Here is a 26,788-nt window from a genome sequence, read left to right on the forward strand (position 1 = left end):
CTCGTGAAACTTTGTTTTGCAACAATGGAAACCACAATCTATGCAAAAACACCAACAAAGAGTGATTAATATAAAGTGGGTTATGAAACTAGAAACTAGCAGCCATTAGATGATAACTTCCTCTATGAAGTACATGCTATTTTAAGATATTGTAAAAGTGCAATTTGTTGTTTAAAAGGATCTTAAGATTCAGTCTCAACATGCTCCACAACCTTTTACATCAGTGATTTTACAAAGACTGTCTCTGTGGTGTCAGCCTGAGGCAGGGACTCTTCTGGTGACGATGGCATGTAACCTGAGCGGTTATTATACCATCTAAGAGGGGCTTTCTAGTATTAGTATGAGAATATCTAGTATTGATCAGCAACTATATTAAACATATCCAAATAATTCAATCCGGCTCATACAGGCCTGTGTGGAGCTGCCTTTCTGTGTCTTGAGAAGTCAGACGCTTGTTTCCCATCATATTTAATATTCCTAACCTTGAAACTTTCAGTGTGACCATGAAGTGGCAACAAACAAACTATATTTGGAAATAGGAATTCCATGGTCTGTAGAGCCTAAATGTATCAGATAAAATGTACACAGACGCAGTTTTGAATAAATACAAAATAACAGGTTTTATTAAAGCAACAACTAAACAACTAGTAACACACTGTAGACTGTTGGATCGGCAGAGTGTTTGGTCCAGCACCACCCCTCAGTCAACAATTCACCAGCACCCACCCCGCTATTAGTCCTCTATTGTCATTGAATTCAAGGGCCGCTTTAAAGTCCCAAACCAACTCTTGATTAAGAGCAAATTCAGCAAACGTCTGTCTCTTCAGATTGTGTCCTGAACCGGATGATTCTGTGTGCTTGTGAATCTGGGAACCTTTTGTTGAAGTGTTGCCTTCACCTTTACAGTTCATTCTCTATCTTTCTTTGTGAACTTCTTCAATTCACATCCCTTTTTGCTCTCCTTAAGAAGATAAAAGCTGTTTCTCACACTTTCTTTGTCCAGGGTGATTGGACAGTTCTTCTTCATTGGCACTTCCAGTCAGAGGGAAGCCCATCATTGTTCATTGGTCAGATGTCCAGCCAATGGGTTGTAACTGATCTGCATGTTTCCAGATTTATAATCTGTCTCACTCCTTTACAAAAGCCATTCGGAAAAGCACTCCTGCTAAGATGGCCTGGCCTGCCTTGTGTCCTGGACAGGCTCTCACCTCCTTGACTTTAGCTGATACTTAATGATAACAAGAAGAGTTAGCTACAGGGTTTTATCACCTTTTCACAGACTGGATGGCTCCAAGGGAATTGCAGAATCAGATAGATTAAAAAGGTCACAGAAGTGGTGATATATATATATCGTAATATACTGTGGGGTTCCAGACACGGTGAAACTCAACCCCAATATATATATATATATATACATATAGTAGTGATTCTGCATCCTCGCTAAGGGTCCTGTGCTTTTTAGTGATGCGGACACTTTGCTGCTCTGAGGCACAGGGGACGTTTGAGTCTAATTATTCAGGGTAACAATTTGATTCCTTCCTATTTGGCGACATTGTTTTGCATTTTTGAGTATTGAGTACATTTTTGAGTACCATTATTTTCAATGGTTTCTTTAAACTTTTATATTGTTATTGTTAAACTTTCTCTGACCAAGGCAGCGATCAGAAGATCATGAAAGTAAAGGGTGCTGACAATCACTGAGTATGGACAGGGTGTCATAGTTCTACTGACCCTGGCTATATGCAATACAATACAAATTGAACTGAAGAGTGGACATATTTGATTTTAGCATGGGACAAAAAACAGTTACCATACCAATTATGTTATTTGGAGCTTGATTGGAAAAAAATCCAGTAGATATGCCATAAACTGCTGCCCTACAGTAACTCTGGAAGGTTTGGACAGCTTTCTGTCTTGGCTGCAGATTTGCTCTTTAAGAGGGGGTCTGACTCACAGTGTCACAGAGGTCAGAGGACACTCTTGGACCTGCAACACCTGTCTCTCTCAGGGGGAGATATTCCAAAAGGGAAGAGCAGGGACCTTATTTGGACTTCTAAAATAACAAAAATAATGATTGATTGTAACCCATAAAATCGGTAAATGGGTCTATTTTCAAATTTGGTCAGATATTCAGCTTTGTATGCAGTCTAGCTAATGATCTTAGATAATTGTCGAATTAGCTGTGGATGTGCAAATGATCTTATTTTATACTTATTGCCAAATGACCTAATATCAGTTTAGTCTTTTTCTGCCACCTGCTGGGGTAAAATATAATTACAGCTTGCCTTTCTAGAGCTGCTACACACATTTTGAAACTTTGTGTTTTAAAATCAGTTCTTAGTTACAGTGTGTCAAAAAATTGACTTCTAGTATGGACACAGCATAAATACCATCAGTGATCCATAGCAGCATAAACCAACTCATTTAACAAGTTATGTTCATATACAGTGCATCCGGAAAGTATTCACAGCGCTTCACTTTTTCCACATTTTGTTATGTTACAGCCTTATTCCAAAATTGATTAAATTCATTATTTTCCTCAAAATTCTACAAATAATACCCCATAATAACAACGTGAAAAGTTTATTTGAAATCTTTGCAAATTTATTTTTTTAAAAAAAGCACATGTACATAAGTATTCACAGCCTTTGCTCAATACTTTGTTGAAGCACCTTTGGCACCAATTACAGCCTCAAGTCTTTTTGAGTATGATGCTACAAGCTTGGCACACCTGTTTTTGGGCAGTTTCTCCCATTCTTCTTTGCAGGACCTCTCAAGCTGCATCAGGTTGGATGGGGAGCGTCGGTGCACAGCCATTTTCAGATCTCTCCAGAGATGTTCAAATCGGGTTCAAGTCTGGGCTCTGGCTGGGCCACTCAAGGACATTCACAGAGTTGTCCTGTAGCCACTCCTTTGTTATCTTGGCTGTGTGCTTAGGGTTGTTGTCCTGTTGGAGGATGAACCTTCGCCCCAGTCTGAGGTCCAGAGCGCTCTGGAGCAGGTTTTCATCAAGGAGGTCTCTGTACATTGCTGCATTCATCTTTACCTCGATCCTGACTAGTCTCCCAGTTCCTACCGCTGAAAAACATCCCCACATCATGATGCTGCCACCGCCATGCTTCACTGTAGGGATGGTATTGGCCAGGTGATGAGCGGTGCCTGGTTTCCTCCAGACACGAGTTCAATCTTTAGAATTTTGTTTCTCATGGTCTGAGAGTCCTTCAGGTGCCTTTTGGCAAACTCCAGGTGGGCTGTCATGTGCCTTTTACTGAGGAGTGGCTTCCGCCTGGCCACTCTACCATACAGGCCTGATTGGTGGAGTGCTACAGAGATGGTTGTTCTTCTGGAAGGTTCTCCTCTCTCCACAGAGACACGCTGGAGCTCTGTCAGAGTGACCATCAGGTTCTTGGTCACCTCCCTGACTAAGGCCCTTCTCCCCCGATTGCTCAGTTTGGCCGGGCGGCCAGCTCTAGGAAGAGTCCTGGTGGTTCCAAACTTCTTCCATTTACGGATGATGGAGGCCACTGTGCTCATTGGGACCATCAATACTGCAGAATTTTTTCTGTACCCTTCCCCAGATCTGTGCCTCGATACAATCAACTGAATTTACCACAGGTGGACTCCAATCAAGTTGTAGAAACATCTCAAGGATGATCAGTGGAAACAGGATGCTCCTGAGCTCAATTTTGAGTGTCATGGCAAAGGCTGTGAATACTTATGTACATGTGCTTTTTTTTTTTTAATAAATTTGCAAAGATTTCAAACAAACTTCTTTCACGTTGTCATTATGGGGTATTGTTTGTAGAATTTTGAGGAAAATAATGAATTTAATCCATTTTGGAATAAGGCTGTAACATAACAAAATGTGGAAACAGTGAAGCGCTGTGAATACTTTCCAGATGCACTGTATGTTGTCTTCCTTAAAAGCAAGTGCCCTGAACAAACCCAGACCCAGAACAGGAGCATTCGTGATTTGCAGTTTTTGCAGGAGGTGTTGGAACTACACTCAGGGTCTATCTGGCGACTATTTCAACAACATCGATACCGAAAATAATAATAATTACATCGCAGAAGCACGTGCTGAGCCTTTACCAGAGAGCAGTACTGGAGTTGTAAGTAAGACATGTTTTTTTCCTCAATGCTGCTGCCTTGTATAATGTTTTTAATGTGCTGCTGTTTTTTACTTTTCTGTGTGAAACTGGTAAGATAGATAGGGTCAAGTGTAGCCATCGCAATACCCATCTTTAATCTGTTTGCCAGCAAGCTAGTCAGTTCCACGTTTGTGTCGGTAGATGGCAGTGTTGCCAGAGCCTAAAAAAATAACACCTGTAGAAGTTAGGAAAGAACTCTACATTTGGACCTAAACCTGCCAAATTTCTATTTTTACAATATTGATATGAAATGATGGAAACGACTGGTGTTGAGCATTGATATGCAATAATATACAAATGAGAATAATATTGTGACTGGCATTAAAACATAAATAATGTGCAATGTATAAAGTAAATACATTTCTTCAAATGGCCTTGGGGTTCAAACTGAAAACAGCTCTTACTCTTGTTGTACGCACAGTTTGGCAAATAATAACAACAACGACAACAACAAAAAACATTAAGAAAATACTTTAAATAAATTATGTGTGACAGAATCTCTGTAAGAGTTTTCTGATGATGTAACATCCACTGCCTGATTTATTCCCTGCTGTGCCACCAGAGGTCACCAGAGCCCCAGATCCCCTTCCAGGACTTCAGTTTCTAATCAGTCAATCATTCAATCATCATCCCTGATTCATTTCCACCTGTCTCCTGTTCCCCTTCTCATCATCCTGTGTATATATACTCCTTTGTTCTGTTCACTTAATGTGAAGTCTTGCTTCCCGTGTTCCCGTGTTCCCGTGTTCCCGTGTTCCCGTGTTCCCGTGTTCCCGTGTTCCCGTGTTCCCGTGTTCCCGTGTTCCCGTGTTCCCGTGTTCCCGTGTTCCCGTGTTCCCGTGTTCCCGTGTTCCCGTGTATTCAAGAAGAGCTGGCGGCAAAGAGATTGTAGACTTAGCTTCGGACATCCCAACAAAATGTTTTGGTGCTAGGCTGCACCATGTGATATATTTTGGTAGATAAAGATATTAAGTTTTATTTATAATCCTTTTAATTACCTTTTTTTTTTTTTTTTTTTTTTTTAAACAAAAACTTTGAATTGTGACCTCTAGAAATACCTCTCTATGGACTAAAAACCTCTAAACATTGAGGGAAAACCTCTGATCTGGCAACATTGGTAGATGGCCAGTTCAGATTGGCTATAATTGAGTGCATAAAAGTACTTTAAGGCCCCTTTTGAACCACGTCATAGACACCAGCTTCAACTAACACAAGTGAAGACCATTTTTTTGCTGGCCCTCATATCTGCAAAACACATTAGTGAAGAGCATGTCTTGTCTGTGCACCCAACTTATGCTCACTTTACTGGTGATGGTTCAAGGGTTTGTCTTCATCCTCACTCTGCTTTTCTGCCCCAAATTCATCTCCTTCTCTAAGCAAATTGCCCTGTTGAATTGATGGCCTTCCATCCTCTCCTTTTGCATTTGCTCTGCCCTGTGTGGGCATTGAGGATCATGATGGATCATACCACAGGCATCTGGCAGACTGCACAGCTGTTGGTTTGCTATGGAGCATGGTCTCCAGAGCCGGCCTTATCTAAGCAATGCTTGTCCCATTGGACAGTGGACACCATTGACATGGCCCATGAGTCTGCTGTCCTGTCTGAGTGGCTGGTGGCATATTGGACTAGAGGCTTGTCTGAGGTCTGTGCTGCAGACAGCTGTGCTACACATTCATGCACATTTACAGACTCGAGGCCATGTAAGCAAGACTACCAGCACCCGTCAGACACAGAACATGCAGGCCAGGACATGACCTTTCAGGAAGGAAATTAAATGGTGGAGTGTAGGCAACCAGAGCAGAAGAATAAACCGCAGTTGATGAAACTAAACTCTTCCTAGCAATATACAATATATCCCTTGTCTTCTCATCAGTAGACCACATCTGCAGAGATGTCAACTATGACTTGACTACCTAACTCCTGCTGTCTCTAATCCATGCTGTCTCAACAGCAGCAACCCAAATGAATACACTCTCCACATATGTTGCGGCACTAGCATTGAACATGCTAAACTAAACAAGACCTGTGTATGACATCTGGGTCTTACTGTAGGGTTTCCTTACTACAGTAAATGGGAGAAAGAGCTGTCTTTTTTTTCAACAACTCATGGAATCTGCTCTCTTCTTGTGCATACCACTGCCCTGACACTGTAAGCTATGTGTGCTCCTCCACACAAACACACTGACCCAAAGAAGAAAATCGGCTGAACACCAGCTAATGATCACAAGCCAGGTGTAGCCTATAAATCTGTTTTTTTTTTATTACTGTACCGAACCTGCTGTGAAGAAGTTACATGGATAGCTTTGTGTTAAATGCATTACTGTCTTGAACTTCTGAATTTCTCCACAAAGTCACAGTAAATATCAACAGCCTTCATGCATGCATAGGCGCTGACTATGCGGGGGCTCAAGGGCTTCAGCCCCACTGGAGAAAACACCGTCTGCTAATTATGTTCTGGCCTGTTGACGAACCCTGGCCTAGAATGTAGCTATAAAATAAAAACTAATATAAAGTTTTTATATTGCTGATTTATATCTGACAGGGGTCGTAGCAGGTTAGGGTTAGTAACTCACACACACACACACACACACAGTATTACAGCAAAACTATTAAATGCATGCATTTAATTTCCCATGGGGGGCTGTGTGTGTGTGTGTGTGTGTGTGTGTGTGTGTGTGTGTGTGTGTGTGTGTGTGTGTGTGTGTGTGTGTGTGTGTGTGTGTGGAAAAACAGGAAGAGAATGTGAGAGGATCTGAGTTTGTAGGCAAAGAGTAGAGAGGGAAGCAGATACGGAGACCTAGAAAATAATTAAATGGAAAGAAAATCAGTGAAGACAGCTAGTAAGTTTAGTTTTCACAAATATTAAAATGTTATCAAGGAGAGAGATACTGTTTGTATATTGGTAACTTTTCCTTTTCTGATTTATATACAGGTTATATGTAAATTGCAGTAAATCTGGAGGGGGGAAAAACTATAAAATTAGTTGTTTCCTAAAAGTAAAATAGCAGAGTATGCTATGAGGATGGGGTAGTTTGTTATGTTTTAGTTATTTTTTTTAACATTTTGTTTAGTTCAGGGTCAGCAGTGACATCGGCAGGAACACAGCGAACACTCGGAGTCAGCAGAGAAGATGGCAGAGTCCCAGCACAGTAAGTCTGTTTCACACTGTCAGCAATCTGCTCAATTACAATCAAGCAGTTTTAAAATTACTTTCCAAGTGTAATATTGAGTTTACAGTGTATTAATGCAATTCATCTCAATCACTCCATAGCACCATCCTTGAAAAATGTGATGCTCTAATAATCAGGATAGTCGTGATTACAATCTAAAATATGGAGCATGCAATTAAGACAATAGGATTTGTTTTAAAATCCACATGATGCTATATTACCCAAATTTTATTTTGTACTAAGTATTTGTTGCACATGTGTACAAACTGTTAGCACTGATGAATGCATGAGCTGAAATGTCTGCTTGTTTTTGTAAAATAAATCTATTGTGCAAACGACTGAAAAGTTTATTGAAAATGTATACACAGTAAAAATACATACATTTTCTTAAAGCAAACCAGTATGTTATGTATCCCATAGTCTTACATAACTAAAAATAGTTTTATAAACATGTTTGCTTGAAATTAAATTGAGAGAAAAAATAACTTCTATACAAGTCTATGCTGCAGACATTGCATAATTCTTCTCCCAACCACAAACCCTGTGCTTCCTGGGTATTACACTGCATTCTCAAAAGCAGTGCAGTGCTCCTTCTACACAACTGTTGATCCATACAAACTGAAGAGCTTCATGCTCAACACAATTATAAGAATTTATGGCACTGCAAATAAAGAAGAATAAATTATCACACTTTTTTGTAGATTAAACTTTAAATAAATTATATAAATTAACTGATTCCACCTATTACTTATACTCTACATTTCTGGTGAATAAATGCAGATTTAACATTGTTCTTACCCCGGACTCTTCAATTCAAATATAAAACATTTTCTACAGAAAGAAAATCCTTTTTGGTTTCCAATATGAGTTTGATGAAGAATGAGCCAATAGTTGGTTTAACAAGGTCGTTCAGATGACAGGACTTCCCCTGCCTGTCTCTCTCTATCTCCCCCTCTCGTGTCCTTCTCCCACTCTTTCTTCCTCTATCCCAAACTCTTCTTCACCTCTCCGCCTCTCTCATCTCCAGGTGTCATCTTTGTGAACAGGCACAGGGCTGCACTCATTCAGAGGGTTTCTCAGGTGAAGCCCCTGGCAGATGCCCTACTCTCACAAGGCCTGATACAAGAAGAGACGTACACTAATATCTGCGCTGCTGCCACCCGTCAGGACCGCATGAGAGAGCTGTATGCGGCCCTGCATTGTACGGGAGACCGGGCAAAAGCTGCCTTTTACACCATCCTGAAAGATGCAGAACCCTATCTCGTCGAAGACCTGGGTAAGTCTCCTTCAGCATGTCTCTCCCTCTGTCATCTCCTTTCAACCTTAGACTTGGGTTTATGTGTCCTCCACCATGCAAAACCCCACCTTGGGTTAGTACTACAATATGAAAACTGTAGTGGAATATTTTCATGAATAGACAAATTACAGCAATACAAAATACTATACTGTAATTGCACAATTAATTGTTTCTTTCCCCATACACAGGTCCACTGGAGACTGAAATTAGAGGAGACCCCCAATCATCAGGATCAGGTAAGTTTTGGCTTGTTTATGCTAAGATTAATTTATATTAAAAGACTGTATTGCAAACAAGATTACAAATACAATTTTCTTCAGCTGTATTTGTTTTTATCTGACAGTCAGTGATTGCTGTGGAGAAGAGGAGCTCGGGAAGAAATATCAGGAATGGGTCAGATGTGAATATAGTACAGTGCAGGAGTACAACCACCTCCCCGGGGAGGACGTGCAGCTGGAGAATCGGTACACGAAACTGCTGATAATACAGAAGCATCGTCAACAGAAGGAAAGGGAAGAGGAGCTACGTTGCAGAGGAGACTCCTTTCAGGAAGTCATGAATAAGAGAAACTGTGACGAATTCATGAGCACTAGTGTGGAAAACCTGTTTGATCCAGATGAGAATGGAGCAGTACGGAGAACTGTGATATTACAGGGTCAGGCAGGAATTGGAAAGTCTTTTACAGCACAGAAAATAATGTTTGATTGGGCATCTGGGAAACTTTATTCTGAGATTTTTTTGTACATCTTCCACATAAAGTGCCGACAGCTTAATCTCATTGGCGAAAACATAAGTGTTGTTAATCTAATTCTGAACAACAGTCAGCACTTGGCGCCAGTTGTCACAGAAATCCTGTGTTCTTCAGAGAAGATCCTCTTTATAATAGATGGCTTTGATGAGTTAAAGTATTCACTGGACGTGTCACATTCCCTTTCCCATGACCTCCATGAGCAGAACTCACCTGCAATCACACTGAGTCGTTTGATGAGAAAAGTGATCTTGCCCGAGTGCTTTTTACTGATCACTACAAGGTCAACCGCACTGGACAAACTGACAAGGGTTTTGAAACAACCACGTTACACAGAGATCTTAGGTTTTTCAGAAGAGGGGATGAAAACATACTTTCAGAATTTCTTCCAAGATAAAAAGCAAGCAGTGGATGCCTTTAATTATGTCAAGAGAAATCAAATTATGTTCACAACATGCTTCATTCCAGTCATATGCTGGATTGTTTGCACAGTTTTAAGACAGCAGTTAGAGGAAGGTACAAACATTAACCATGCTTTGAGTACAACCACTACAATATTTGTGTACTTTGTCGACACTTTGCTGGAGCACCACTGCAAGAGTTTGAGACTGCCTGTGCAGGATGTCCTGAGACGCCTTGGTGCTTTAGCAGAAAGTGGCATTAGAGAGCAGCGAGTCTTGTTTGATGATAAACATATACAAGACATCTTTCCAGACCCCTCTCAAGTCCCATCTTCCTTTCTAAATAAAATCTTGCTGAGGAAGAGGATTTTCAAACAGGCTGTGTACAGCTTCATGCACCTCAGCTTTCAGGAGTTCTTCACAGCGTTCTCCTACGTTCTGTGTGATGACAAAGAGGCAGAGGAGAAGGTGGCAGAGCTGCTGGCAGAGAGTAAGGAGAAAAACAAACGACATATTTTGATGACTATCCGGTTTCTTTTTGGGCTTTCAAATAGTGAAACTGCAGACTTACTGAAGGAGAAGTATAATCACTCCATTTCACCAGCAATACGGTTCCTTCTGGAAGGATGGATTAAAGAAGTGATTAAAATGAACAATTTTATATTTGGAGATAATGGATTAATTAACATTTTGCACTTTCTCTATGAGATCCACGAAAAAGACTTTGTAACACTTGCAATGGATAACTTTAAAGAGTTAGATCTATCATTCCAACCATTAAAGAGAACGGATTGTGCGGTCGTGACGTACTGTCTTCAAGCCTGCAGACGCTTCGAGAGGCTTAATCTGAGGAGTTGCAACTTAAAATCAGAGGAGCTGGAAATGCTGCTGCCAGTGTTGCCCAAGTGTCAGAGTCTTGAGTTAGTATTTGCAAATAAGACAAAATTAATGTTCAAAGCATAACTACACACTTGTGTACAATACAAATGTTGAAATGTCTTACCAAAATAATAATAATAAGGGTAATTGCAAGTAGGAATTATTTTAACTTTGCTATAAATGTGTCGTAAAGATAAGCATGCTTTTCTCAAGTTGTATTTATTTCCAAATAATGCTCCTCTGTAACTTATATCATAGAGTATATAATTGTTATGCCTTTATGGTATTATGTAGCCCAGAGAGCTTTACAAGTCCAGATACCTAAACACCTTAAAGTAACTCTGCTCTCTGTTTCCTTGCAGTCTTCAGCACAACCATCTAGGAGATAAAGGACTGACAATGCTAAGCAAAGCTCTGCAGTCTCCTGGCTGTAAAATAAAGGAACTTTGGCAAGTCATTTTACATATGTTAAGGATATTTATATGGCTTTTTATTATACTATAGAATAACTTTAAACAATATGTTTATTTAATTTAATTATTTATTCCATTGTGGATTAGTTTGTTGTGGTCAGCTGTGTTACACTCTCACCCTTGACAGTTGCTGGACAAAAAGTTGATAAAGTAATGCATATATATATATATATATATATATATATATATATATATATATATATATAAATAAGTACAGGTGTAATCAGCAATCATTGGTGGCCTAATAAGCATGATATAGTATTATGAAAAAACATAACAATTAGTGTACATTGGGCCATTTAAAAAGTGTATTGTATTATATGTAAAAGGAGTGTGGAAAGCGTGAGGAGCCAAAATGGCTGCTGTCACTAGGATTCCCCATTGTCTCAAAGACTGCAGCTTCCACATAATATGAATTCCTTAATTCCTAATTTACAGAAATCCCTGTGTGTAGAGACTGATGACTGCCTGTGTCCTCCAGCAGTGTCTAGTGTCTGTAGTAATGTGTGTATTTCCCCCAGGGTGGGTGTTCATAGGCTATCAGATGAGAAGATGGAGACTCTGTTCTCTGCTCTCAGCACAGTGCAGACTCTGGCAGAGGTCCAGCTCGCTCTGGACAGCCTCACAGAGAGAGGTGCTGCCAGCCTCATCCATCTCATCCAAAACTGCGGCCAACTACAGGTCCTGAGGTAAGAGGTATAGAACCACAAACTGATCAGTAAGAGATCCATATGATGTGCAAGTCTATGCCAGGCTCTGACAGGGGGTGGGGTGGCCGAAATGTTGTTGACCCACCCAAGCTAATATGCACCATTAATCCTGTTTTTCACATCTTATCAATACATGTTTATTGAATCTTTGATCTGCCATCTACATTCTCTCTAGTGACAAAAGGAAGGATGTTACAGATGGTGTAGGGCATCTATGGGCAATTTATGACACAGCCTCCTTCTCACAGACCACGCCTTAAGCTGAACTCAGTATTTTATCACAAACATTAGCATAGTAATCACTGTTCCATTCAGGCTGTTTAATTTTTTCTAATTATCTTTTTAATTTAGAATCACTGTGAAGGGAAGGGATGACTCGTATATGTCAGCAACCCTGAGCACACCAGGCAGGCTGAAGGAGGATGTGTTGTGAGTACATTCTCTTACATTAAAAGTATAACTGCATGTACAGGGGGTCCCCGCTATATGTCGGGATGAGCCCAGCGTAAGTGCTTCCCTAGCTACCTTCAGGCCATTACATGGTTTCCTGATTAAAGTAAACAGGCAAGGTCTCATGGTCATTGTGAAGCCGCAGTCAGGTTCGCAGTGCAGTGCAGGTCCATATTCAGGTGGTCAATCACTAAATCACCAGAAAAAGTATCGATTTCCATAAAGCCTTTGATACAGTTAACTATAATAAAGGCATTTGTACCTGTAGTGTTAATAGCAGATGGGCCACAAACCTAGCAGTGATAGCCAGTAAGTTACACATATTTGGACAATCTGCCTATTTAAAATGTAATGTGTTTAATCAGTAATCAATATCAGTTTCATATTCTGTTTGTTTGTCTCCAGGTTGGGATGTGAAGATGTAAATGTTTCTGAAATTATTCTGCTCTGTGGAGGCCTTAGAGACAGCGGTGTCATTATAAAGGATTTGGAGTAAGTGCATAAGTTCAGCTGAACGTTCCTGTATGATACATTACTAGAGTAAAGCTCTGATAACTTGCAGTATGGAGAGCTGGCTGCAGCCCAATGAAATAGCCAGGCTACTCCTGAGAACACAGAACAACTGATTGATTTAGAGGAATGCCACCACTGTGCTCGCCAGTACAGATGAGCTGAAGATCCCTGGGTTACCTGGACATGGTGCCTTTGATCAGCACCCCTGGAGTTGTCATCCATGTAGGGAGATTGATATATCCTGCAAGTACCCCATCCCGGAAATACCCAAGCCTACTGCCGAGTTGTTCAATTCAACCAGAACACAGGAGCTGTCGATGGTTTTCCTGGGCACCGGAGGCTCTCCACTCACTTGGACTCAGGCAGTATGGTCAAGCTGATTCAAAAGGAACTTCTTGGCCCCGTCCTGTTCATCATGAGAACCCAGTCTCCATGTCATGTATTTATGGGCATACTAAAGATTATCCCACCACAGTGATGATGTACACCATCCAGGGACCAAGGTGAGAGCAGACATAGTGGAAAATGTAGCCGGTGATGACACTCAACAGCAGAGATCGTTCACCTCTTCTTCAATCTGTGGAGAGAAATGCAAGAGAGGAGGAGAAAGAAAAAGCTAAAATAGAAGTGAAAATATGAGAAGAGGACAGGCTCAAACTTGGATGAATGGACCCGCACCGGAACACATGCCACATCCCAATCTTCTTAAGCCCTATTAAATGTAAGGAGTGACTGTAGGGAAACTTTGTCCATGTGATCCCCACTTAAGAGTGAAGAATGGGCTGCTTTACTGGATAAAAAAGGAAATCTAAGACATCATTGAGCAAATGCTTGTTCCTCAATCCTTTCACACCACGTGCTACAACTGACAAACCCCAGCCTCCTAAGGCAGGGGTGGCTAACCCTGGTCCTGGAGAGGCACAGGGTCTACAGGATCCTGCAGGATTGCGGCTCTCCAGGTTCAAGGTTAGCAACCCCTCATCCTAAGGGATCACAAAGCGGGGGAGAATAACTCTGCATCCTGTCCAAAATGTTAGAAAATAGCACTGAAGCCCAAATGCCAAAATCCTTAGTCCTGCTGCTATTATTAAAACTCAATTTGAATAACTCAGAATAGACTTGCTCTGCCTTCTCTATTTCGGACTTTGCCTCCTTTCTTGTCTGTCCAACTCTGATCCAAATGAACACCCCTCCTCAACCCCCAACCGTTTTCTGCTTGATTGTCAGTTCTCCTCCACATAGTTAATTGATCCTTGTCCACCCACCTGCTCCTCATTGCCCTAGCTCATCAGTGTGCTCTATATATTCTCCTTTGTTTGCTGAGTGCTTTGCTAAGTCTTGTATTCTCCTTGGGTTACATTTCCAAGTGCTCTATTTCCAGTCCTGTAAGCCTGTGTTTTGACCCTTGCTTCCTTTTCTTTACTTCTGATTCTTGGATCTCCTTTCGTTGCAGTGTTAGCTAGTTTACTGACCCCTTGCTTGTGTACCTGTCCACGTTTTTGGATTCCCTCTATACACCTGTTAGCTGGCTCTGACTCCTCGCCTGATTTCGACTTTGCCTTTGCTCATCCGTACCTATGTCCTACACTCCTATCCCTGAGTCTGTTACAAATGTAACTTCTTTATTCTAATAAAATGTAAATAAAAACAAATCCTATTCATATTATTTTTCTCTACAGGTTGGAATGTCATAATGTAAATGTTTATGAAAAGATTCTGCTCTGCGGAGAACTGAGAGAGCGTGGGGTCATTGTAAAGGATTTGCAGTAAGTGCAGCTAAACTATCCTGTACAATACATCAACAGACTAAAGCCCTGACAGCATGCATTATACTGGTTCAGCTTCTCTTACTCACCTGTTACTGTGCCAGCTGATCCAGGGAAATACAAAAGTTCTTTGTAGTATTGTGTGTGTATGCTGGCTGTCACATAAATAGACAATGATCATTAGACATTTAGTTTTACACAGTGGAAAGGTGCTCTGCAATCAACACATGCCTTTGAAAAGAAGATTGTCAGTAAATTTACATGACTTGGAAGTTTCCCAAATGTTCATTATGTGAAAAAGAGACTTTTCTATTTACATAAGCCATTTAAGCTCTGGTATAGTTCCACAGATCTTTTTCTGAAAACATACTTGCTGGGTAAAATCACTTTTAGTATCTTATCAAGATTGTAATGAATTTCACTACCTGCTTTTGCTTTATCTTTGAAACTCTGGGTAATTGCTGGCTTGAGTTACACTGTGTTTTTGCAGGTGGTCCTTGACTGGCCTTACAGACACCTGTCTCGATGATCTGTGCTCTGCCAGCAGCATACAACAGACAGTAACACGTCTTCAGCTGGGACACAATGAACTCACAGACGCATCGATACCTGTCTTGAATTGTTTCATTCAGAAATGCAACAACCTGCATCATTTCCAGTGAGAAACATTGGTTTATATAATTTTCTATACCTTCCATCAAATTATTACCATTTCTAAATTACAGAAGTCACTGTGTTGTGATGATGGCTCCCAGCAGTGTGCAGTATCTGTCATGTGACCTTGTAGTAATGTGTGTGTAATTCCTACAGGGTGGTGGTTTGTCGGCTGCCAGATGAGAAGCTGGAGGATCTGTGCTTTGCCCTTAGCACACTGCAGGCTCTGTCAAAGGCAGAGCTCACTCTCAACAACCTCACAGAAAGATGTGCTACTAGCTTAATGCATCTCATCCAGAGCTGCGGCCGTCTACAGAAACTGAGGTATGTTTTTTTTTTTTTTTTAATCCAAAAAGTACGTATCCCCCTCATGAAGGGTTCCAAAATAATGAAATAAGAAACTCAAATAAGAAAGCCAAAGAAAACGATGTCCATTCTGGACGTTCCGAGACCAGTGCTTGCGGTGCGGGTCGGACTATGAGAGAGGGAAAAGAGTGTTAAATATGTAGAGGCGCAAGTGTGCCTGGACAGGGACAAGCTGTGGTTGAGGTGAAAATCTGGGCTGTCCATGTCAGAGACTGGACATAGATATCTTCACCACACTTCTGCTTCAGAGCGTGTTCTGCTTTGTGTGCGTTCACCAACAACAATATGACAATCTGGATGTGGTAATCACTCCCTTCCTGTGTTATTGTAACTCCCTTCCTCTTATTTGTGGCTTTGATTTAGAGTCTCTTGTGGTTTGCTGCTCGAGCCAGGAATCAGAGTGCTACGTGAATCCCAGAGGCGTCCCGACTGCTCCCTCATCATTGACGGGTGTGTACATGCTTTTAATGTATAACTCTCTATACCAGTGATCCTGGAGGACCCCCTACTGTTTTCCAAGTAATTGTTGTCTGATGTTTCTCTGTAATCTGAACAACAAGTTTCAGTTCTGTTGTTAAAAAAAAAAAAAAAAAAATCTCTCAAATCAGCAGTTTTTTGTTTTTTAAGCACCATATTCCCCAGGCTGAATGGTCTCTCCATGAGAGCACTGGCTGGAGTTGGAGTGCTGTAGGGCACAGTTTAGATCGTCCATTGCTTTTGCTGTTTTTAAGTGCAGGTCGAATCTTGTTACAACAGATTCCATTGCATTGAAAATCTCACTCCAAGTTCCAAATGAAAATATTTCCAAGTTCCAGCCGATGGCAATAGTAAAAGCACTTTTTAAAAGCACCAACAGAATCTTAGTACAGCGATATAAACTGATCACCTCTTCAAAGTTAATTGTAATGAGATTTGACCTATATTCCATAAACTCAATGTTCACTGAAGTGGCATTATCATTAACCCTCAAACTCAAATAAGTTTTCCTCACATTCTGGCACATTAAATGATGGTTTTGTTTATTACTTACATTTGTTACGGCATGGTGCTCTGTGTCTGTAGTTTCTGAGCAAGTTCAGGGTTCTCCACTTCACTGGTCAGGGATGTCTTCTTGGTGTGCTTGCAGTCTCATTGTGTCCTCATTCAAACTACATTTCAGTGTTATGTTGAAGCCTGCTGTGTGCTGAGGATCTTTCAGCCCAATCTTACGTCTATATTCTGCTTTTTCTGCTAGGTGGAGATGTAACAAGCCAAGTGACCAGTGCCTGGATTTGGAGCTGTGTAATCAGACCTGTAATTCACACGTGTGCCTGAAGATCTTAGGGACATCGTTCATAGAAGAGCCTTATGGGGGGGGCAAGGGATGCAGAAAGCAGCGTTACTTGTATACTAGTGAACCTGCTGCAGAGTAACAACAGCTTTAGTAACAAGGGATTTTCAAACAGATTGCAATATTCATAAAGTACTTAAACACTTATTTTGTAAAACATATTTAAGTGAAAGTGAATGATATTGGCAGTCATTAATGAATCGATAGAAACAGATGCCAAGCATTGTATGAATATGGTAGTTCCAGAACAAAATGCATTCCCTTTTGATGACATCAGGACTTCCCTGAGTGCCATCGGTAGTTGTTGCAATCTGGAGACATGGAATCTGGTGACCGCACAGCCAATACAGTTGATAAAATGTAATATAAAAAAGTAAAATATTCAAAAATGAGGCAAAACTATATGGTCCGAAACTGGGGTCTGCGGTTGGCTGATTTATCAGATTCACATTCTCGACTCACTGCATCACAAGCTAAAGCTGCCCGAGCAGCACACATCGCATCGTTCACAGCTTGCCTTTGTGACACGGGACTAATGGACTGCCATGATTTTCACATTTGATTCAAATGATTAAATTCTTTAATTTCATTACCGCATATTTACAATCTTTAATGGTCCTTCGGTTTGAACAGTAGTTGAGAAACACCTGAACATTTATAATTACAATATACAACTACAGCTTAGTCCAAATTGGCATAATGCAGATGCAATATGACATTTTTTTTCAAAATATTGAGCAGAGTGGAGTAATATATATTTCAGATGTTCAGTTGTACTTTTTTTTTTCTTTTACAATAGTGATCCTCCAAGCTGTCATTAGTTTAGGCTTATAAAAATAAAATATGAATGTTTTACATAAGCCTACCTGAGTAAATAATTATATTAATCAAGAAATTGGGAGCTCCTGTTGAAACAAAAACCAACAGACACTGTGGCCCCCCAGGACTGGAGTCTGGCACCCATTCCCTGGGGAAATTCCAAGGAAGCCCCATCCAATGACAGGCTCAAGCTGCTAGCAGATTTGGTTTCTAAATCCAGAACTAAAGAGACAAATGATTACAGGTGAATCCTAACCTTAAAAACAAAACAATATTGCAGTATGTCATTCCACCATCTTCTCTCAATTGGCTCAACACAACAACAAAATAAACCACAAGATACTTTTGACTGGCAAATTTAAAATGTAACATTACCGTAAAAAGAAATCTGGCTTGTTTGATATCAAATGTAAGGTCATGCCTTAAGGGACTTGAAAATGTAAATCAAAGAACACTAAAACGACAATATAGAATAAGAAGGAAAGTCTGCGTAACATTTGTACCATTGTCTTATTCCTCGAAGCCATCACACCTCCAATAGACATTCTGCAGAAAGTAAGGGAGAGGAATGGCAAGGGCTTCGTCGATTGAAATCTCTTTGTCTGAAACATCAAAGCAGAAAGTAAAAACTACCAATTTGGAGCGAAACAACCTGGGATCGAAAACTTAGGAGTGGATGCATCCAAGGAAACAAGTCTCTGGAGCATCACCAGACGAATCGAGCAAGAACTTCTGAACACTAAGAACATTCTGGAAATCTGACCAACAATACTCAAATTGACAGAGCCTGCAGCGTTCCCTGCTATCGAACCAATGAATGTCCGTTTCAACTTTTTCTTTCAACATCCTTTATCATTCACAGTATTTTGTCCTTCCTCTTAGTTAATTTTACTGCAGTTAGGGCTAGAACTGCAAATTGAAGTATCTGTATTTTGTGAACAGTCTAAGACAGCATGGGTAAAGGTGTCTGCTGAGAAATTAATAAATGAATCATATAAAATGTGTTGTTTTGTTTGTGTTTCATTCAGAATTAAAGGAATGGCAGGTGAACAATTATGAGAGGGGGTATTTGTATGTGTTTATGTTCTTGATTCTTTATGTACAATAAAATGTATAACCCAGATCACCCCCCCCCCCCCAAAAAAAAGCTGTGCTGATGCTGCCCTCTAGTGGAAATTAATAGTGTTACAATCTCTAGTGTTGGAATAAGAAAGGAATGTACTTTTGTATTTCTTTGGGTGTTTAGATCTTATTGTATTTCTCTTATGCCATCTGTTCCCTAGACCTTGTGTAATTTTTCATGACTGTAATTATTATAGAATAACCTTTGATGCCTTTGTCCATTCATCATTTGATCACCAAATACTAGTAATAGAAAAGTCCTAAAAGGACAAACTCGTGGCTCTTTTGTCATCCCACCGTAAAATCCCAAGAAACAGAACCGGAAATGGGACTGTATTGTATGCTACACTGTCTCCCAAAGTTTAGAGGTCCGAGTTGGTTCGGATGTTTTAAAAACTGCTACACATGACAAAAGCATGCATCAGTATTTATAGCTCGCCTCTGTCATGGAGGATGCAGTCAAAACAGCTATATATGAAATCACAAAGCTTTACTGTTTTTCAGCTCAAAATGGCCCAAAGTGCTGTACAGTATATGAAAGTAGCTAAGCACAATCACACATCATCTGAGATCACAACACAGTTCTCTATACAGCTACATTTAAACAAATAAAACAAGATAATATAGTTAAGCTTCACATTTAAAGCATTGTTTTTTTGGAATTCATTGTATGTCTATTAATGAATGTTATTGTAATTCTGCCCTGAATTAATGAAGAGGTGCCCTGTGTCCAGTCTGCTGAGGAGGTGACTGAGCTGTATCCTGTGTATTTCAAACAGGAGCGACCAGACCTGGAATCTGCCCTCAGTGAAGAGCAGGTGAGGGGTCAGGTTTAACCTTGCAGGGGTAACTAAGCTGTTTGTGAATAATGTAGAATCAGACTCTTAATATTTGCCTTAAAACTGGCTTTACATTCAGAAAATGAAAGTGTGCAAATCATTGAAGTGCATAGTACTACATGCTATTAAAAATATACTAGATCTGCTATCAAAGGCTATAGGTTACAAATGTTACAAGGTGGAGTTTTGAGGTGAGAGAATCACTCATTAAAACAGCTGCATCACAGCTCCTGTCCAGTCAGATTTTGTTTTTTAATAAACTTTTTATAAAGTTGTTATATTATGTTATAGCACAATGCTTTTGACCCACACAGAAAAACACATTTAGAATTTTCCAAAAAGCATTTTACGTTATTTTATATTCACTGCAGTGTTTTCCATTTGTCATCCAATCACCATTTGGGATGTCCTCCTCTGCTGCCTAGCAGGTGCTCTGTTCCAAGTGATTGTTATTTTTTGTTGCTAACTGATGAAAATATTTTATAAAGGAAAACCAAAACTTTCTCTGCACTTCAGAGGACATCAATATTCAGGGGCAACGAGGCAGTTCTAGGAGACTAAATTCAACCCAGATCCAGCTGTTGAAAGAGACTGCACTGGAAAAATAAAACAACAAAGAAACACACAGAGCCTGTGGTGCGCTGATGGCAATTTAATTCCCCATGTAATACATTCCAAATCACACAGATTCTCTAGTGAACACAATCTATACCTTATTAAAACAGTAAGAGGTTTGCATCTTGTCTGTTGATTGGTCCAAGAGCTGAGGATTACTGCATCCTAAATATGTCAACTTCTTCGTTTTCTTCTCATCTTAAGATGTAAAAGTATAATTATATTCTTCATTCTAGGAGCTAAAAACACCACAGGGGAGAACTGGACAGGACTTGGCCAGTGGTGAACATTTCCTATTGACCGCATCATTCCAATTATGTGCTTTCTTTTGATTTTTTTTCATAGTGGTATTTTTATTATTTGGAATTGCCAATTATTTGATTCAATTTTATTCCAATTTCCCTTTTACCAAACACTTTTAATGGATTGGTTTATTCAATTGCCGTGCCTCAGTGGAGCTGCAGACAATACTCCTGTTTTCTCTCTGTTCCAGGGGCTGTGGAGGCCAGTGATCGCTGTGAGGAGGACTGGGACTGCAGTCGGAGGCTGGATACAGAGCTGACTGCTACCGGAGGCAATGGGAAGATCAATGAGCAGCATAAGAGTGAACAGAGTCAGGAAGAGCTCAACGGATCGCAGCCTGTCCACATGGCAGAGCCAGGACTGGAGTGTGTAACACAGAGACGCAATCCAGCAAGACCTGAGCATGGAAGAGGGGTGCTCAACAACGTGTCTCCCGGGAATAAAGAACATGTCAATGGAATTCTATCTGTCGTTAAACAGGAACAAACAGAATTAGTGCTGAATGAACAGGACACCTTTGTTTCAAAACCGCACGCTGGTCTTCAGCTGAAACCCCATAAATCACATGGACCTTCTATAGGACCTGATACACAAGATACCCTTTTGAAATGTGTCACTTATTAGACAGAGAATGAACTCCGGCCTATTATAGATGAGAACACAGGGACTGAGCCAGATCTCTCCCAGCTGGAACAATACAGAGAGGACACAGGGAGCTGAGGACAACAGCCACAACAAAGGATTCCCCTTCAGGAGGAAGTGAGGCCGTGCTTACTATCATTACAACCCCAAAACAAGACCTCCAGCCCTTACAGCCCACTGGCAGTGAACAAAAACACTGCAGAGTTCAGTGGAAACCCAGAGGACTGTAATTACTGTGCACAGTGTGGAAAGAACTTCAGAAGAGCTTCCACTTCAAACACACCAGTGCAACCACACCCAAGAGAGGCCTTATAGCTGTGAGCAGTGTGGAAAGGGTTTCCTCACAGGAGGACACCTCAAAGTGCATTACCAGATTCACACCCAAGAGAGACCGTTTAATTGTAGCCATTGTGGGAAGAGTTGTGCTACCTCATCGAAGCTTAAAAGACACCTGCGCATCCACACAGACGATAAGCCGCACAGTTGTCCTCAGTGTGGGAAGTGTTTCAGACAGTCTTGGAATTTTAAGTCACAAAAATAACACACAGCTGTGACCGGTGTGGGAAGGGTTTCATGACACCAAGTCCACTGAAAGTACATTCCCGAATCCACACAGGACTGAGACTATAGTGGAGTTGTCAGTGTGGGAGGAGCTACATTGCTCGTCCACACGTGAGAAGCCATAGAGCTGCGGTCAGTGTGCGAAAACATTCTGGCACACCAGAGAACTCACACAGGAAAAGACCGCAGCTGTGAGCGGGTGTGTTCTGGGGGGTTGCAGTATCTATTTCTATCATGATACAAAAATAAATAAATAAAGCATAATATCAAGTAAAGGCCATATTAGTGTGGGTGGAGTTTTATTGCGTCAGGACAGCTGAAAGCAAATGACCAAATTCGGAGACACCACATAACTGTAGTCAGTGTGGGAAGAGAATGTGCGGATCCACGCAGGAGAGAGACTGTACAGCTGTGCACAGTGAGGAGTTTGACAGTCCTTTTAACAGGGAATTCACAGTGAAAAAACCTCACAGCTGTCAGTGTGGGCAGGGTGTCCTAACACCACAAAAACTGGTCATTACTTAATGCAGAAGAGACCATATACTCATTAATTAATCTGATTGAGAGGAACACGTTCCATTTCACAAGTTACTTAAAGGAACTGTACTCACTCTATATACAGCTCAGATCATTTGGGGGTTTTGGCCCAGGAGCATATTTCAGGTTTAAACTGGTAGTCTGAAACATTCTTGGGTCATATGTGATAAAATATTTATAATACCTGTAATAGAGTATGACTACTAAGCCTCCAACTAAGGTCAATTTCTCCTTCGTTCTCAAATAATTAAAAGTCTTTGCATTTGCATTCTATATAAAAATATTCCTAAGTCACATTTTATGAGTTTTGAAAAGGCAGATCTGAATAACAGGAAGAGCACTATCTTGGGAGGATTAAGTTTGTTGTTATGCTACCAAACAGGATCATTCATTAACAGCATGAATATCATAGTTTCCTTTTACTGAAGTCCCAGACATATTGTGGCTTTGGAGAATATTTTGAGCAGTATAATCTAATATGGGACACATTGAGACAAATCAATCTACCAATTTATGAATTTTACCAATCTACGAATATACAGCATTGAAAGTTGGGTATCCTTCTATTGCATTCTGTCACTGATGTTAAAAACTGATGCTGGTCTCCAGTAAAAAGACATTACCTTTGAAGGTGGGATACAAATATTCCCCCTGAAACCCTAAAGACCCCAGGAGGAGCAGTCGGTCACCAGTCAATCATTTTCAGGTTACAACTCTGCTGTATACTCTGTATTAATCTATTCTGTTAATCTCGTCATCTCAGTTGGCAAAGAGCAGAAACCCTGAGAAGGTCGTGTCATCATCCTCATCTGCGAACAGCCCGTTGAAGAACTCTCCTCCCACCACCTGCAGCCACACCCTGTCTCCTGCATCTAAGTGCAGAACAGTGCCCCCTGCGGCCTGGTCTTCACTGTTCTGATATTTGTCCATGGTGTGAATGATCCGCTCCCCATTTCTCATCAGGGCCACCTTCACGTTCTTGGAGTAGACTGTGATGTGGTAGGTGAAGTAATACGCTCCTGTAAATGCACATGTGAACCTGCCTGTCAGAGGGTCATAGTGGCTCTGCTGGTTGTAGATGATTTTGTCGAAGCGAATGGGTGTGTTGATGGGGGGCAGCTTGGTGGCCTCTGTCAATCCCACAGAGAAGGCACTCCTTGGAATCTCCGGCATGTTGCCTTTTTCACCCTTCTCTCCCGCATCTCCCTTCTGCCCTGTCTCACCTCTGTATCCGATGCTGCCCTTCGTACCTGGTGGGCCAATCTGACCCATTGGGCCAGTTAGCCCCGTGGGTCCCCTGGGGCCAGAAAAGCCTCTTTCTCCTTGAGGACCTAACAGGCCCTGTTGCCCCTTGAGCCCCTGTGGCCCCACGTCGCCCTTGTGTCCCTGCGGCCCAGGCAGCCCCAACTCGCCTTTCTGTCCTTTCGCTCCAGGAGGCCCTGCAATGCCCTGAGGCCCCATTTTCCCAGGAAAGCCCCTGTCGCCTGTCTCCCCTCGTCTGCCCTTCACGCCAGCAGTGCCTGCAGTGCCTAGGGATAGCAAAAGCACAATCTCAATCCTTACCTATCACCCAGCTAGGGGATGACAATCCAATAATTGAGTAATTAGGAAAAGTATGAAGTGGTACTAGTTGTTTAATTAGCTTTAATGATGAGTCATATAAAAAATGACAAAAGCAAGAGGAGTTCTTGATGAGTTTCTCACCTGATTCTCCTTTATCTCCCTTTGGCCCGTCCTTTCCTGCTGCGCCACAGGTCCCCAACTCACCTGTCAAAGGCAAAGACCAAAAACTTGGAAACATGCAGCGCTATACATTTCTCTTTTTCAAGTTATTCATTAATACTTGTCAAATTCATTAAAAGCTACAAATGCAACATAATTACTGAAGCAGGAGGGGCTCAACATTCGAGAATTCAAATCATGTCATCCAACTTGTGGTTGTGCAGGAATGTGGCGATTACACAGTAACAGAATATCTAGAGGATAGCTAAACCATTTACGTCATTTGGAATATTTGCCATAAGCTTTGAAATTTGATTGTTTTGTATTGTTTGTACACTTTTACATTCTCTATGTTCTAAACTGTTTCTTCATAATGGATAATACATTGTTTGTTCAGCTTGTGCTGTTCGCTCTCACTCTTTTCAATTATGTAATCTTTACAAGGTTAAAAAAAAAGACAGTTGAGCATTAAAAGCTTAAATGCTCACTATCTGTATGTCCAGCTCTCAACAGAACCCTGCTACTACCTTGATCTCCCTTGTCACCCTTAGAACCATCCCGCCCATCTCTGCCTGGGACCCCGTTGTGTCCAGGCTCTCCAGGAATCCCAGGGTAGCCAGATGGACAGCTGTCCCTTCTGTGCAAATCCTCTGCTTTGGCCAGAGCCGCCAGCAGGACAAGGGAAACGGTCACTCTGTATATTGGCATTAACTCCATGCTCTAGAAAAAAGACAAATGCTAACCTATAGCAGCAGCGGTTTGTGTGCATAGAAAAATATTAAATATAATCTGAAAACATATTCTAATTCTAATCTCATTTTAACTTACTCATTTTCAGGCACGTGCACAGGTAAGGCTCAACCTGTGCAGAGCACATTCCCTTTTTCCATAAGCCTTCCAAAGTGCCCTTTTTCCCGAGCACCTGCTCTCCGGACCACATTTCGGCAGCTTCCACTCACCCGCCTCCCCGGACCGCACTTCGGCCACTTACCACCCACCTCCCCCCCGACCACAAAAATGTCTGTGCACAGCACTGCTCATGTTCAATTAGAGAATTATAAAGGTACTTAATTTTTCAGATATACTCCAAAAATAAAAATAGGAAAAACAAAACAAAAAATTTCACAGGAATAATTGTGATGACCAACACATGGATCTATAGAGTAATTAGCTGCACAATAACAATACCGGATAGATTTTTTACAATAGCATTTTTTTAAGGCAAAATATAATACAAACCATAGTAGATCTTCACGCAGCTAAGAAGAATGTCAACATGGAGGTCTTACACACAATGGCATCTGCACTTCGGTTGCAATGTTTTAAAGGGTCTAGTGTACATTTACTTGTGCAATCCATGCAAGCAAATGGTCAAACCTATCCTGAAGGTGTGGCTTGTTAGGAAAGTCCAATGTCTATAACACAGAGTGGAGTGAAACAACATCCTCTGATTTCCATAATCAATTCATCTGCTCTAGATTAGAGCAACGGAATGTCACTACAAAACCTTGTCACAATATTTTATATCCCACTTTTACAGGCGCACAACAGATTTTGGGTGAGGCTCTGTAACTTGCAGGGTGAAGTTCCTTTAACACGAGCACAAAAACCTGGGGTAGACTTTCTGTTCATGAAATCTGGTAGAAAGTACTCACCTCAGAAGGTGTGGTCAGTCAACACTGACCCAGATAGAGCGGGACACACTGTATACTTCTCTCAGTGACTGTAAATCTAACAGTCCTTGAATCTAGTGTAAGAGTCTCCATTCTGCAGGACACCGTGACCAAACATAGGGAGGATCTATCTGGGTACAGGATGCTAGTGTGGAAGGGGCTTAAGATTCATCAGACTGATTTAATGCATCTGAACATTTCGTTTTACAAATCATCAATAATACTTTTCTTTGTTTGGGTTCAATACACAAGTCTGCATCTTTGTCTAAATAGTATGAATGCAGTATGTTTCAACACAGTTTCACAGTCCTGTCATCCTGCAACATACTCATACTAAAAGCTTTATGCTTTTATTTGTATTACTATTTATGGGGGAAAGCACTTCCAGGCCTTCAAGGCTGAGCTCCTGCAGGGTTTATAAGTGCCTCTCAATCATCCACTGCTTGACACCTGTAAATAACAGGCAATTTTGACTTGCTGACTTACACCATCAAGGAATCCAATTCCCTTCCCCTACTGTTGTGTATTTAAGTTTTTATATTTGAAATAAATTACAATATGGGGAAAATTTATACCAAATTCATTGGCTCAACAACAATTGTAGAATCAAAAAGGCACAACGCATTGACCCTCTTTCAGTAGAATTAAACTAAAACATATTAACTTAAGATACATTAAGGGTAATTAAATGGGGAAGTGATGAACTTCTGATGTCACTATTTCTGGAATGATCTACACAATTAATAAAGTATACACAATGTGATCAATACATGTATATCTGCATTACTGATTAGCCTGATTAGCTGTATTTCAATACTACCTATGGCAAGTACAATAATGAGGGAACATGCAGAAATGACAAGAGCTTTATATATTACAAAACATGTAAATATGGTTCTGCCCCAAAACATATTGCAAAATATAGTACTGTATTCAAAATACGTCTGAATTATTGTTGAAACAAAGTATATTTTATATACATGTAATATCACTGAAAATATATATAGGTTTACATTTTTTAAATGTATTTTCAGTATTAAAACATT

The 26,788-nt window shown here is 40.8% G+C and overlaps 3 protein-coding genes across 3 annotated transcripts; 2 read left to right on the plus strand and 1 right to left on the minus strand.

Moving 5' to 3' along the window:
• The first annotated feature begins 6,908 nt into the window (after positions 1-6,908).
• On the plus strand, positions 6,909-11,274 carry LOC136747032 (NACHT, LRR and PYD domains-containing protein 3). Its single transcript, XM_066699986.1, has 7 exons — positions 6,909-6,992; positions 7,224-7,301; positions 8,350-8,598; positions 8,808-8,855; positions 8,963-10,688; positions 11,010-11,100; positions 11,248-11,274. The coding sequence occupies exons 2-7, from the start codon at positions 7,283-7,285 to the stop codon at positions 11,272-11,274; spliced, it is 2,160 nt and encodes a 719-aa protein (XP_066556083.1). The 5' UTR covers positions 6,909-6,992; positions 7,224-7,282.
• Positions 11,275-11,374: 100 nt separating this feature from the next.
• LOC136746452 (NACHT, LRR and PYD domains-containing protein 3) lies at positions 11,375-18,718 on the plus strand. The gene is made up of 8 exons (XM_066698947.1): positions 11,375-11,809; positions 12,182-12,259; positions 12,686-12,772; positions 14,473-14,559; positions 15,050-15,217; positions 15,370-15,537; positions 15,943-16,029; positions 16,814-18,718. The coding sequence occupies exons 1-8, from the start codon at positions 11,532-11,534 to the stop codon at positions 16,989-16,991; spliced, it is 1,131 nt and encodes a 376-aa protein (XP_066555044.1). The 5' UTR covers positions 11,375-11,531; the 3' UTR covers positions 16,992-18,718.
• A 1,638-nt stretch (positions 18,719-20,356) lies between these two features.
• c1qtnf9 (C1q and TNF related 9) lies at positions 20,357-25,365 on the minus strand. The gene is made up of 4 exons (XM_066698948.1): positions 25,309-25,365; positions 24,597-24,789; positions 24,052-24,114; positions 20,357-23,876 (listed from the first exon to the last, which is right to left on the minus strand). The coding sequence occupies exons 1-4, from the start codon at positions 25,309-25,311 to the stop codon at positions 23,107-23,109; spliced, it is 1,029 nt and encodes a 342-aa protein (XP_066555045.1). The 5' UTR covers positions 25,312-25,365; the 3' UTR covers positions 20,357-23,106.
• Between the last annotated feature and the right edge of the window lie 1,423 nt (positions 25,366-26,788).

This window comes from Amia ocellicauda, chromosome 3, assembly GCF_036373705.1.
Source record: "Amia ocellicauda isolate fAmiCal2 chromosome 3, fAmiCal2.hap1, whole genome shotgun sequence".
Taxonomy (NCBI): Eukaryota; Metazoa; Chordata; class Actinopteri; order Amiiformes; family Amiidae; genus Amia; species Amia ocellicauda.

What these genes read in the sequence shown, in the direction of transcription:
- LOC136747032 (XM_066699986.1), top strand. An exon ending in CTATCTCGTCGAAGACCTGG is followed by an intron (nt 8,599 to 8,807) that starts GTAAGTCTCCTT and finishes CCCCATACACAG; the next exon opens with GTCCACTGGAGACTGAAATT. An exon ending in AAATAAAGGAACTTTGGCAA is followed by an intron (nt 11,101 to 11,247) that starts GTCATTTTACAT and finishes CACCCTTGACAG; the next exon opens with TTGCTGGACAAAAAGTTGAT.
- LOC136746452 (XM_066698947.1), top strand. Translation starts at nt 11,532, where the DNA reads ATGAATTCCTTAATTCCTAATTTACAGAAATCCCTGTGTGTAGAGACT. An exon ending in GTCATTGTAAAGGATTTGCA is followed by an intron (nt 14,560 to 15,049) that starts GTAAGTGCAGCT and finishes GTGTTTTTGCAG; the next exon opens with GTGGTCCTTGACTGGCCTTA. An exon ending in AACAACCTGCATCATTTCCA is followed by an intron (nt 15,218 to 15,369) that starts GTGAGAAACATT and finishes TAATTCCTACAG; the next exon opens with GGTGGTGGTTTGTCGGCTGC.
- c1qtnf9 (XM_066698948.1), bottom strand. An exon ending in GGGTGACAAGGGAGATCAAG is followed by an intron (nt 24,115 to 24,596) that starts GTAGTAGCAGGG and finishes TGCCTTTGACAG; the next exon opens with GTGAGTTGGGGACCTGTGGC. An exon ending in GGGAGATAAAGGAGAATCAG is followed by an intron (nt 23,877 to 24,051) that starts GTGAGAAACTCA and finishes TGCTATCCCTAG; the next exon opens with GCACTGCAGGCACTGCTGGC.